This window comes from Camelus bactrianus, chromosome 18, assembly GCF_048773025.1.
Source record: "Camelus bactrianus isolate YW-2024 breed Bactrian camel chromosome 18, ASM4877302v1, whole genome shotgun sequence".
Classification (NCBI taxonomy): domain Eukaryota; kingdom Metazoa; phylum Chordata; class Mammalia; order Artiodactyla; family Camelidae; genus Camelus; species Camelus bactrianus.
In genome coordinates, this window is record NC_133556.1 from 4,221,931 (window position 1) to 4,235,689 (window position 13,759).

General features: G+C 48.8%; 1 protein-coding gene across 6 annotated transcripts in view; it reads left to right on the forward strand.

The window, feature by feature from the left end:
- The window catches only part of CYTH3 (cytohesin 3), an 81,297-nt gene that overhangs the window by 51,646 nt on the left and 15,892 nt on the right, over window positions 1–13,759 (forward strand). For all 6 annotated transcript variants that reach the window (XM_074345666.1, XM_074345667.1, XM_074345664.1 and 3 more), the window contains 3 exons: window positions 5,566–5,648; window positions 7,298–7,362; window positions 7,801–7,867. In XM_074345666.1, the coding sequence (XP_074201767.1) occupies window positions 5,566–5,648; window positions 7,298–7,362; window positions 7,801–7,867 (215 nt within the window). The remainder of the gene's footprint in view (window positions 1–5,565; window positions 5,649–7,297; window positions 7,363–7,800; window positions 7,868–13,759) is intronic.

A 13,759-nucleotide genomic window follows, 5' to 3' on the forward strand; every position in this document is an offset into this window, starting at 1 on the left:
ATGATAATCTCCCATTTTCCATTGATTCCAGTTTGCAGAACCTTTTACATTTTGACTTGGCTGAGATGGAGGATACGTCTAATACTTGATGGGATCTTTAATTAAACATGAAATAATGATTCTGAATTTCTTATTAATATATTATTATTGCATGCTTTATCTTAGTGGTTTATTTTAGCTTTTAAATAGTAGGGGTTTTTTTGTTTGTTTGTTTTAAGAAATTAAATACCTTTAACTTACCAGAGTCTGCCATCAAGTAATACTATGCCACTTCACATCCAGGATAGGAACCTTCTAAGAGTCATACTTTGATTTCTCCCCTCCCAGCCTTTCTGCTGTTTTAACTTCTACATATATTATCAACCTAACACACTTTTTGTTATTTTTGCTTTCAACAGTAGCAGTAAATCTTTTAAAGAGACTGACATCTCGCAGGGAAAATGTTTACTCACATAGTTAGCATTTACAGTGCTTTTCCTTCTTTTGTGTCGATACAGACTTTCACCTGGTGTCTCCCCACCTTCTGTCTCCCAATCCTGCTGGAAGGACTTTCCATATTTCTTATAGTGCAGATCAACTAGTGATGAATTCTTTCAAATTTTAGGTCTGAAAATGTCTTTGTTTCACCTTTATGTTTGAAAGATACTTTGCAGTGTACAGCTGTGTCCATTTTAGTCCTTTCAGGCAGGGGGTAAGTCTGGTCCCTGCTACTCCATCTTCGCTGCAAACAGAAGTTCCCACTTAAGTGCTTATGTTAAATTCATACAAATCCTGACCCCCAAACACAGACCTCACACCCACGAGCCTCCATAATTTTGCCCGTCTTCACTTGTGGGAAACCGGGGCCTTCTCAAGAAAGGCAGGGGCCTGGGCTGAGTCTCTTGAATTTGCTCCTGATCTTAACCTAAAACCTCACAAAAACTTTTGTACTAAAATGGGGAATTTCTTGCAGCCTTTCCACATTGCTTTTCCCTCGTGAAAACATTTACATTTGTGGAAACCACAGCTGCTGCGCTGTGGCCGATGGAGATGAGCTGGAAGTGATGATGTTAGAAGTGACCTCATGTGCTCAGCACCCCACCCCCACCCCCACCCCAGGTCGCTGTGCAGACGAGGAGCTGGGCCCAGGCAATGAGGCTCCAGCAGGGCCTTCCCCCTGCGGAATCAGGGTTCCATTCAGAAGCTCACGATAGGAGCGTTCAATGCCAGTGGTTTCACTGAACTTCACCAGCAGTTTCCAGTTAATTTGCTTTTTTATAAGATTTTATTGAGGTTGGAAGGAAATTTTTCATCGTATGCCCTTTTATGTGTTCAGAGTGTGCGTGTAGCTGTATCCATGTATAACTTTTTCAATTAAAAAAAATAAACCACTAGATTTCTTAAGGAGAAGTAAGTCAACTGTAGACTTTTGTTTCACATTACCTAACAATGTCACAGTGACAAAATGTAAGTGATAAGTGAAAGAAACCTCATTTTTGCCTTCGTTGGGAGAAGACTGGTGAGTTGTTGTGGAAAAGGTCTTGATAATTAAGAACACCTCTGAACATCGCATATCTTCCCATTTTTAGTATGACACTTGCATGTGTGAAGTCTCTGTGGGAGTAGATTTTGTGACTGCAAAGTTATTTTGAATGCAGAGAGATATTGATAGAATTTCACTGAATACCTGGTGGAACAGCTAAATGTTGGTCTTCACCATATATTCTGGGTGTGGAAAGAAGTAATTGGACAGTGAAATATGTAAAGGACAAGTGGGCAGAGATTGGTCCCAAGAATTTGATTATGTACTTTTATTCATTTTATTTACTTATGGTTTTTAAATGTGCTGGGGAGCACTGCATTTTTTCCCATGAATGCTTCAGGTAAATACCCCTAAAAGATGCTATTGGCTACTTATACTTTAAACTTTTTTTTTTAACTTATGAAAAATTCCAAACCCTTAGAGTATAAAACAGACGATGAATACCCGTGTAGCCCTCGCATAGGTTTAACAGTTGTTGCCATGTTGCCTGATCTTTTTCTCTCCTGAACTGCCTCAGTGTAAGTACAGATACGATAACGCTGCAGCTCCGAGCTTCCCCGGTGTCGTAAGGACCTGCTTTCTGCCAGGGCGCAGTGTCATCATCCCACTTCACAGAGTTCTTCGTTCTTTTAGACGTGCAAATTTTGTTTGGAATTACTGGTGACGTAAATGGTTAGTCCTTTACTTACCTCTTGAGGGCCTTAAAGGGAGAGGAAAAGGTAGATATTACTGAGAAAATCAAGGGAATCCATTAAAGATCATGGTTAAAAGCTTCAGGATCTTGAGCTGAACCATCCTGGTGTTTAGATTTGCTTAAAATACACCTTCACTCTGTTGTTAGCCAACCCTGCTCACACTTGGGGTTAGAGGGAAAAACTAGGTGAGATTTCTTAATCCGAAGAGTCTGTTGATGATGGAACCAGAGCCCTGCCCTCTCAGACCCTTGTTTTCACGTGTCTGCGTAGGAGAACGCGCAGAACAACATTTCGTCCTTTTGAGGCCCCTCTCGGGAGCCCAGTCTGCACCGTGGGCTAGACTTGATTTGGCGCTTCAAGTTCATTTACTTTGTTGTAGCAGGATGGTGTCAGCCACCTGGTTACTTTTAGATTTCTGTCTTTATTGGAACAAGATGCTTGCTTGCTGGTAAGAGTAATTGCTTGGAAGGTTCAAGAACTGCACGCTTGCTTCTTTGCTTTGCTTCATCCCTCGGTGGCATCTGACGTTGTTGGTTTTCTCCCTCTTGAAAGTCTTCGTTCTCTTGGTTTTGGAGCTGTCCTTCTCTGCTGGTTCTCACATCTTCTCTTGATCTGGGCCTCTTTGTGTGCCTTCTTCTGAAATGTTAAGTGTGGAGGCTAGTCATTGCAGCCCTGCTGGTGGAACACACTCATCACACTAACCCCAGGCCAGTGCCAGGTTGGACTGGGAGAATTGAGGAGAGACTTGACAGGGACTCCTGGGAACGAAGCCCTCTCATGTTCAGCCTACTGTTCCCCCCTTCCCCATACGCGCACTGTTCCCCTTCCTCCTCCCCCTCCCCCAACTTTGCCCCCCTTCCTCCGCTCCCACCATGCATGAATAAGAAGCGTGGAAGCCACCAGCAGCAGCTTTAGGATGAAGCTGACACTTCAGACCACAGAATGGGAAGACCAGGTCCGTGATGACCGTCTTTGAGCTACTGACCAGCTCAGCAGCATACCGGGGGACTTTGTGGATCTCTTTGTGTTTATCCTGCTTAGAGTTTATCCTGCTTGGAGTTTGAGCACCTTGAATGTGTATATTCATGTCTTTTATCAAATTTGGAACATTTTAACCATTACTTCTTCAAATATTCTTTCTCTCTCTCCTGGGAAAATCATTAGACCTCTCTTGGTCTCAGTTTCCTCAGTGATAAGATGAGGACAGTAATGGCTGCTCTCAAAGTTTTGGAGACGGGGGCGTGATATAATTTGATGAAGCATGTATCCCAGTGTAGTTGCTCACTAAATGATAGCTCCTTTGGAGGGGGAGGGTGTATAGCTCAGTGGTAGAGTGTGTGCGTAGCTTGCATGAGGTCTTGAGTTCAATCCCCAGTACCTCCATTAAAAAAAAATTATATATATATATATGTAAATAAACCTAATTGCCTCACCCTCCAAAAAAAAATTATAGTTCCTTCCTCACTAGTTGCTTGGCAAAGAAGATCACTTAAGAAAATTGCTGATGTGAGATTTACTGAAGCTTAGACCTGATGCAGGAAGCAGGAAGTTGGAAATCTTGTGTAAATTGTATGTAGTGTCTGGTTCTTTGTAAAGCACATCTCATTTTTCCCCATTTGCAGCAAAAGTTAAGAATGATCTGAAGAAAATTAGTATCTTCTTTAAAATTTCTCCTTTACTTTGCCTTTACTCTTCTACTTTATGTGTGAGCTCTATGTCCTTAATTCATGTCTTCATGAAAATTTTTTTTAACTGATCAGGGCTTTGACACAGTGCTCACAGTGCTCATGAGAACATTAAATTTTCCTTTTTTGTTTGATATGATCATTGCCATCAAGAAGTTATTTTCCCTGATAACTTACCAGTGTCAGGTGACCACTGAAAATATGAAACCTCTTTGCCTCATTAAGCCAATGTTTTTCCTTGTTCTCACTTGACTTTTGGTTTTAGTTATTAAATAGCAGTGTGTTTTGGGGGTGGAAATACACTAGATGCAGTAAAATATTGAGAAATATCTTTCTCTGCCTCATCGAAATTCCCAGACCTGTAAATCCCCAGAGTTGTTCTAACTAATTTGTGGAAGTGCTTTTGAAACTCAAGGATCGAGAGTTCTGCTTGATTTTTTAAAAAATGTTTTTATGAAATATTTAAGGATTTTAAGATTGTGTCAGATAAAAGTAATAATGGTATTTGTTAGGAGAAGAACATTAACACTGCTTTTGAACTGTCCTTTGCTTCCCTCCTCATCCCATTCTCTTCCTTCTGTCATTAAAGATAAACATTATTTTGAATCCTGTATTTATCATTTGAACCTTTTTCTTTATTTTACCACAGGAAATCCTTTCCTACTCTGAAATTATGAACACATTCTCTATTTTCCTCTGAAAAATTGTGTATTGTTGCCTTTTGAATTTAAGCCTTTATTTCGCTTGCAATTCATTTTTTTTACACATAGGGAACTGAGACGGCAGGGTGCACGTGGAAGGGCCCACCCTGTCTCCGTGGGCTGCAGTGTCAGTTCTGTGCTGTCTTCTGGCTCGTTGGTCAGTTTGTCTGCCCCTCACCGTGATCACAGTATCTTTCTTTGTAGAAGCTCAACACATTCTCTTGCTATTTACCCAGATTCTTAATCTTTTGTTCCTTTAAACAAATTAATAAATACAAATTAAACACACGATAGGAGATAATTAAAATCAAAAGCTATTTCTTTGAAAAAAAGCTTCATGAGATAAGCCAAGTCCAGCACTAAGAAGAGAGAGAGGAAATAAATGTAGGAGGAGTGGAAGATACTGCAGAAGTTAAAACAACTCCATCAACTGAAAAAAAATTAAGCAAATAGCCGTGTACCAAGCTGACCTCTGCCCACTGCATCGACACTCCCTCATTTCCTCCTGGAATGTGTTTCTCCCACTCCCGCCATCGAGGATTTGGTGTCGGTCCTTCCTGGGGACTTACTTCTGCCCCGCCGTCCACGTTTCACCCCGCCGTGGACGGCGGCATGTGCAGTGCGCGTTTCAGCCTCCCTTTGTCTTCTCTGTTTTATTCATGAGGCTCATCTGTGTTGAAAGATTGAGTTTAGCCATTTTTTCATTGTTGTGTGGGCTTCTGTTTTATAAATATAGCTTATTCATTTTCTTGTTAGTGGAAATTTATATTGTTTTCCTACCAAAACAGTGCTGCCAGGACTGTCTTACACGTGGTCTGTAAGCTGGGGTCCCTTGGGGAAATCCCTGTGCGCAGAATCGCCAGCTTGAACGTGTGCCCATCTTCAACCTTCCTAGATGTTGCCAGATTGTTCTTTGGAGTAGCTGTTAAGTTGTTTAATTTGATTTTTTTTTTTTCTTTCAGTGCCTGTAGACCTCTCATTAGAAGAGAGAGAAGAACTTTTAGACATTCGTCGAAGAAAAAAGGAACTTATTGATGACATCGAGGTAAGAAAATGTCTTGTAGTTTTTGCTTTTAGGTAAAATTGTAAATCAAGTAGCATCGTGAACATGTAGAAGAACGGGTATCTAGTGCGTGTAGATCACAGCCACGCAGAGAGCGTGGGAGACACTGAGGCGGCAGAGCAGAGGTCGTGCTCGCCACGCAGCGCAGACTCTGTGCTGGAAGCTAAGACACCTCGGGACTGGGGTCAGCGGTAAGTGCCACTGACTCCAGAGTGACAAAGGGCAGCTTCACACAGCGGCAGCAGCAGCCTGCAAACGTGCTGCTCCGGGAAATTGTATGACAAGACCCTGTTGCGTTGACCGGTGTCCCTGGCGCCTAGAACGCGGCCCAGCACATTGTTGGCGTTGTCAGGGATCTTTTGAATAAATAGATAAATGTATATTGAGTTGGAGCTGTGCACCCAGCGCCTACTGACTGGTAGGAACAGAATGACGAATTAAACACCGACAGCTAACCATTGTCCTTTCCACACTTCTGTGCCCAGAGACAGGGTGGAGGGGGTCCCACGGGAGAAGCAGGGGAGTGAAGCCAGTCTCAGAACTGGCGTGTCTGTGACTGTTGCAGAAATTGTTCAGAAGGCCGGGCCGCATGGCTCTGGGGGCGCGTAACCTTGGGAATGCAGGTGGACGTGTGGCTGCTCTTTGAGACGCCTCCTAACTGTTGTCAGAGCCAAAGTAACTGCGGCCTCCCCGGCACCCGCTGCAGAGCTGAGCCGCATCCAGACAATAGGTCCTTTCTAGGGGCTCAGTTTGAGTCTGAAGTTTCTTGGCACATAAGATAATAGGGTCCTGAGTGAAAACGTCTTTGTGTTTGAAAGATAATTTGTAAAACTTTTTCTTCTAAGATTACTCATCATTCTTGGAAAAATCAAATAACCCAGAATAGGTGCTTTGATCGAAGAATAAGAATTTATTTTAAGGTTGAGGTTCCTGGTTGGGCATTAGTAATAATGGAGCCATATGTAGCTGTGACGGCCTCACTCCTGAGCTGAGGACACTGAGGCCCAGGGAGGTAAAAGCTGCCTCAGCCCGCAGATGGTGGGGCCACAGGAAGGGATGGCGAGTCTGTACCTCCCGGTGTCCTTGGCCTGGGGGCCACAGGCAGGTTTGTGGTCACCTCCTGAGCTCTGTCCGTGGTGCCTCATCTCTTGCAAAAAGCGGCAGAAGTCGTCCTGAGACAGTGGTTGCGGGCCCGACACTGACCTCCCGGGTCTTCCTAAGAACCGACAGGCCCACCACGGCGAAGGCGGATGGGCACGTGCGGGTGGTGTTTACGGGACTCGTTGCCTTCCTTTTGCTGTTTTTATCTTTGTACGTCTGTGATAGTCTCCCCAGGGTCCCTTCTTGATTTAACACACAGACCCTCTAGAATCTGCCTGGTGGACCCTCTGCTCTCCTCTTGGGAGGGACGAACAGGAATTGTGCTCCCCCTGCGTCGGGGTGGCCTGAGAAGCAGACTCTGGGTCATGACAAGTACTGGTCTCGCCGCTCCTGTGGTGCTGAGGCCTGAGGGCAGCTTGCGCTCGCAGTGGGGGGTGGGGGTGGGGGTAAAGCGTCTCTGAGTCTGGAGCAGGGAGGTAGAGACCCCCATTCTCACTCCTACAATTCCTTCGTTCTTTCTTTCCTGACAGAGGCTGAAATATGAGATCGCAGAAGTGATGACGGAGATTGACAATCTGACGTCCGTGGAGGAGAGGTGAGCGCTTAGGCTCCGCCTTCAAGTTCACCTCTCGGGACCTTGTGCTCAAGGGGCAGCAGCAGTGGGGGAGGTGGGGGCCCCTCACTCCTGCTCCCCATTCCGCCCCAGGGGCTCCCCTCTCCCTGCTATATGCAGTTCGTTGTCTGGCCTTGCAGTTCAGGGGGCAGCACAGGGACCTCAGAATCCACCTGCACAGACAGTGGTGCCCTTTCCCTGTAACCAGGAGCTGGGCTTTTTCTGAAGAAGTTACCAAATGTCGGAAAGAGCCATGGTGGCCTCTTCAGTGCTGCTTCCCCTCCCCTAGGAGGGTGGCGGGCCCTCGGGGGCCGTGCTCCGTCTTTCCTGAGTTGTCAGGAGGGGACAGGCCCTGCGGGCTCCCTGTACTTTGCACAAACCAAGTCCTGTGACAGTGTCTTAATTCTTTTGAATGCCTAGCAAGACGACTCAGAGGAACAAGCAGATAGCCATGGGAAGGAAAAAGTTCAACATGGACCCCAAAAAGGTAACAGAACATCTTGGGTTCCCTGGCCTGCGGGAGACTGATCGATCCATGGGTCCATTTAACGGGTACTCTCCCTTTTGGACAGGGGTGGGCATATCACCTCATAAAGGCACTGGGTTAAGGTTAAATTTTTACCACAAAGTGGGCAGCTCACAACTGGGGGCAGCAGAAGTCCCTGGACCGGAAGGCCTTTGGGAAGGTCCGAGCTGGGGCTGGCGGCCTGGGAGCCACCAGAGGCTCATTCAGGCCCATCGCTGGCGCCAGGCCGAGTGCTCTGCTGTCCCTCGGAGCCCAGACCCGGGAGTCGCGGGGCCTTCGGGGCAGAGGTGGTAGGTTTTTGGTCTGGGTGGGCTACAGGGCTCAAGGTGGGGCTGCCTTCCTTGCATTTACCTTAAAAAGAAGATGTCTGTCTGAAAGGCCGAGCAACTCCAGATTTAAGCCAATGCCTTGGTTGTTCCTCAAGCTGGGTTTTCTAGGAAAACGCCCCCAGAAGTGACCCTGCAACGTGTGGCTGCTTGCTTTTGAGACTGAGCTGAAGGCCTCAGCAGGGGCTGTGAAGCTTTGTGGGACACACGGCTCAGTTGTAACATGGTTGTGGTTTTGAGAAGCGTGGGCTCGAGTCAGCCACGAAGGTTCAAGGTCCAGGAGAGAAGAGACATGTCCACGGAGGGGCCGCCTCAGGCCCTCCTCGCTGGTGACCTGACTGCAGGGCTGTGTGCCTTGAATCCTCACTGGTCTTTAATTGGTATTCACTTCTTACGTCTTCCTTGTTTTTTCTGGCACTGAGCCTCTGCGCTAATTAGTTAATTATTTGTTCACTCAGTAAATGTTTGCTGATTGCAGGAATTACACTGTGCGAGGTCCCAGATCTGTACACTGACATCTGTAGGTGCAGGCACAGTTGCAAGTGTATTTTAAAGAAATACACACCATGGCTCCCTATTCACAGTTCGCAGGCTTGGGTTTTGTTGAGGTTCAGCGTGTCTGCAGCAGCAGGAGGGTGTTTGTTGAACTGGGGTACTCTGGCCGCTGTGAACATTTCCCTGTTGCTTCCTGATTCTCTGCTTATGGGGTATAAATCAGTTCCATAACTGTCAGCGAGAACGGTTTTGTGAATTTGGTAATGGTTTGGTATTTGAGATTAGTAACCATTTTTTTTTCCTTTAGAAGTTGAGTTTACAGCGTTGAATTATCAGCAGATTTAGTAAGCACTGGAGGCATCTCGAGAGAGACGATTTAATAAGCAGATGCTTTAAAACAAGGCCTTTTCGTTTTTAAGGTGCAGCACACCGTTAAGTGCAGGGATGGATTCGGATCTTGCTCTCGAAGCAGACGGACGCTTCGAGTGGCGCTGCCTGCAGCCCTCTTGGTGCGGTTCGCGCCTGCCTCCTGAGTTACACGCACCATGGGGCAGATTTACAATAATAAGGGCTGGCGTTTATCAGGAACTGTGCTGGGGAAGCACTTGGATGAACATACTTTGGTCCCTGCAGCAGTCTCATGAGGTGGGTTCTAAGTCCCGTGTCACAGCTGGGGACAGTGAGGCACAGAACAGAGAGCTCACCCGGTGCCCTGAGCGGGAAGCCGGCTCTGGGACTCCTGCCGTCTGGAGGACTGCGGTGCTCACTGGTTGGTGTGCAGGTGGCCCCGGCCCCGGCCTGGGTGTCCTGGGCCCCACCTGGCCCTGAGGTGTCTGCTGGCCTGTCCCAGGACGCAGGTGTCCATCTGCTGCACCTGGGCTGCGGCCAGTTGCTCTGCAGGCTTCCTTTTGTGTTAATCTTCACCTAAAAGGTTCTTCAAAATATTAATTATCAGTTCTGCCTGACAACTTACTTGTAATTATGTTGCTTGAGAAAGGCAAATGGCACATCCAGTCTGTGTGTTTGCTTTTGCTGAGAAAAATGGTCAGAATTCTCTGGCTTTTGTGGACTTGGTGATAGATTTGTTATATTCAGCCCAGGCCGCCAGAACAAAATACCATAGTCTGGGTGGCTTTAAACAGCAGAGATTAATTTTTCTCATGGCTCTGGAGGCTGGACATCCTCAGTCACAAGGAGGCTCTGATGAGGACCGTCATCTTGACATGCAGGTGGTGTCCCCTCGCCATGGCCTCATGTGGTGGGGTGGGTGAGCTCCCTGGCGTCTCTTCTCACAAGGACACTGAGCCCGTCAGACCGGAGCTCTGCCCAGATGACCTCACCACCCCCCGGCCCCGCCTCCTAAACCATCACCCTGGGGGCTGGGGCTCCCACGTGTGCGTTTAGGGGACACACGCATTGGGTCCATTACAGCACCGGATGGCCTCACGCGCCTCAAACACGGTTCAAAAGTGTGTCCCTACCACCCAAAAATTGTGTCTCCCCCACACCCCATGCCCCTTAAGCCATGCGACATTGTGAAACACGAGGCTGCTGTCAGAGTGAGTTCTCTCAGGCTCGTAGGAAAACTGTCAGGTCGCAGAGCTGTAAGGTGTTGATCCAAGAGCCTTGGTTTGTTGGGGACCCGGAAGTAGCACTTGCGTTTGTAAAAGTAATCAAGAGCTCCTTGATTAGATTAGGGAAACTGAAAACACTCAGCGGCCTCTCCTTTCATTCCCAGTTTCCTAGAAATGCCTTTAAAAATACGTAAATCTGCAACAAGCAGTTCACTCGGTGGCTTAGAAATTGAGGGCTCTCTGAAAGACAGAGGATGATCAGTGAATGACGACGCAGAGCACGAGTGAGAAAGAAGCTGCTGCAGGAATGGGCAGCCTCAGGGGTTCCGCCCGCTCAGAGGCAGGTGTGGGCGTCGGTCGGTGGTGGGGGACCTCCAGACCGCTCGCCCTCTGCTGAGCCTGCGCGGAGCAGTGGCGTGTGTGTCCCCAGGTGGGGGAAGCGCGAGGCGGCACTCAGCCTGCGGAAGCGGTCCGCATCTTCCGGGGCTGCCACTGCTAGGAAGGAGGTGCAGAGACCAGCTGCTGAGCCCCGCCTGGCTGTGTTACCTGCACTTCTGCCAAACCCCCGGAGGGAAAACCAGGACCCACCCGGGAACCCACAAAGGAGGAGGAAGCTGACGCCGTGAAAGACACGGAACTCAGCAGGCCAGGCTGAGCCAGCCCGCAGGAAGCAGACCTAACAAATGGTGGAAGGAGAATTCGTGGTAGGACGTTTATGCGCATGTGTTTGCATTTCACGTAGATCTCATCAAAATAGGAGAGGACGTTGCTTACCCATGGTACAGCAGCAAGGAGGTGTGAGAAATCCCCTTGGAATGAGACCAGCGTCCTGTAACAATGCAGGGCTGGGCTGGAAGCCCATGAAGACCTGGCTGAAGGCACCGCAGTTTCGTACGGAACTGCAGGAGGACATGGATGACCGGGCCAGCAGCTCAGATCTCACCAAATGAAGGTCCCAGAGGGAGAGAAAAGAGAACAGAGTGGAGGAAATAGCCAAGAAGCACTGGAATACTTCAGAACTTTTAGAAGACCTGTATGCATCTGGTAAAATGCCAGGAAGCTTGAGGTAAAGAGAAATTCGTGAAGCTTCCGGAAAGGAAAGACCACGTCCTCTCAGAAGAAATGGAAACTGCAGCAAGTCTGTCACCAGCAAGTCTGAATGAGAGACGGTAGGGAAACAGTGTTTTTCAAAGGAAAAGATTTAAGTTAACCACTGAGACCTTGTCTGGTCTCTAGAAATGGAGCGATCAGAGTAGAACATCTCTAAAACAGAAGTAAAGCCAAAGGCGAGATGCACAATGAAAAAGATAAGCAGAGAAACCAGCAGAACCGAAATTAACTCTAAAGGGCGATTATTGAAAGAATACTTTTGAAATTAAAGCTCCAGATTATCTTGATATGTTAGTGGCAAGAAAGGAAGAAAAGTAAAAATTGGCTAGGGTTTTCTAGATGTTGGTGGATTAATAAAAGTTTAAATATTTGCTAATGTGAAGAGTAGCCACTAAAGGTAGTAATAAAAGAGGATTTCTGAATTATTGGTGTTCACCCAGTGTATTTGCTCCTGAGGGCCGCCGTGACAAATTCTGGCAAACCTGGTGGTTTCAGACAGCAAATTCGTTCTCTCGCACAGTTCAGGAGGCCTGGAGCCCGACGTCAGGTGAGGGCAGCGTCTGCTTCTCCTGGGGGCTGCAGCCTCGCCCAGCTTCCCGGGGCTGCTGGCATCCTTGGCACGTGGCCGCCTCCACATGACCTGGAGTGAGCCAGCTCCTCTCCTGTCCAGGACAAGGACCTGTGCCCTCGGATTTAGAGCAGCCTGCCTCCCTGCCGTCCTCTTCCGCTGCTTCTCCCTCCTCGTTCCACCTCCCAGAGGCACCAGCCCTTGCTCCTCCGTGACCGCTCTCTCTGCCTCTTGACTTGTGACTCTGTTTTCCGCTCTGGGCCCTGGCCTGGCTCCCTGCGCCCCACCGTGGCTTAGTGTGTTTTCCACGGTCACGGCCTCAGTCTTTTGCGGAGGGAGCTGGAACGTCCCTCGTCTGCCTTCTCGGTGTAACCTTCAGGCACAGAAGGGGGCCCCTTGCTCTCAGCCTGGTTTGTTTTCTCAGGTCCTGGGGGTGGTTTGATAGCTTCTCCAGGAAGCTTCTGAGTGTTTTGGGAGCGTGGGGTTTTAGATCAGGTCGTGAGCATCCAGGAGAACCAAGGAAAGCCTCATCCCCCAGCCCGTTTGGCTCTGGAGGGCATAGGCTGATGGAGTGGCTGGGGCCCCGTGGCTGCAGGGGTGCTGGTCTGCCGACTCTGCGGGCAGCTGGTGGGGTGGGGAGGGCAGGGCTGGGAGGACGCAACACCCTCTCGCAGCCGTGGCTCCGCCAAGGGTGCCCAGCAAAGTAGTGTCTGCAGAAGGGGGATCGCCTGCTGGAGAGGCTGCCAAACTCAGTCTGAGGGAGTGCCTTCAGCCTGCCGGGCCACTACCTCTCTCCAGTGTCACTCGCAGCCAAAGTGGTCATGAAAGATCAGGCCATAGCTGTCACCCCGATATGAGCCTGCAACCCCGAGGGAGCCTCTGCTTCTGCTGGTTCCTTTGTCCCGGGATGCGTGGCTCTAGGGCGCCCTCTTCCTCGCCCCCTGAAGAGCTGGGGGCAGCAGAGTCTGCCGTCTCCACGCCCAGCCCGTGGGAGAGTCCTCACTGCCGGCCGGCTGGGGGCAGCTTTGCCTCCGAGCTCTTGACAGGGAACTTGGGTCAGGTTGAACCTCTGCCTTGCTCCGCCGCGCCCCCCACCCACACATCCCTGAGGCTTCCCCAGCCCTGCCTCCGCCCCTTGCCTCACTCCGTCTTTCACCCTGGGCACCTGGGCACCTGGGCTTCGAGTCCAGTCCCAGGAATAAACAGCACCAGCACCCCACGTCCCAGGCCTTGTTTCAGGAGCCCTGGGTGAAGACGGCTGCACACCCAACAGCAGAGTGCCTGGTTACAGTGTGTCTGTCTGCAGATTTGGGAGATAACACCCAGGAGGCTGTACCCACTTAAGCTTCCACCAGAAATACAGGGCAGTTAATTTAGGATTGTCAGACTTACTGTTTTAAGGGTAAACTTTTTTTTTGAAAGAATAACATTTGCACAGATTTTCAGCGTACAGCTTGAAGAGTTTTTACAAATGGAAATACGTAACCACAACCCAGAGCAAGCTGAGCTGTGGGGACCACAGGGCGCCTTTCTGGCATCTCCCCCTGGAGAACAAGTTCTGTGCTGTTGCTGTAGGCGAGTGTTGCCTGAGTGAAAGTATACGTGGGTGCAGTTAGAACACCCCGAGTCCTTTACTCCACGCCAGGTCTGCAGACGCGTCCACATGGTTGTTCACTCCACCTCGTCGTTCTGCATTCTTCCGTGGTGTGAATTCGCCAGAATGTGTTTGTCAGTTCTCTGGCTGACTGACTGCTGGGTTGTTTCCAGTTTTTAGACATTC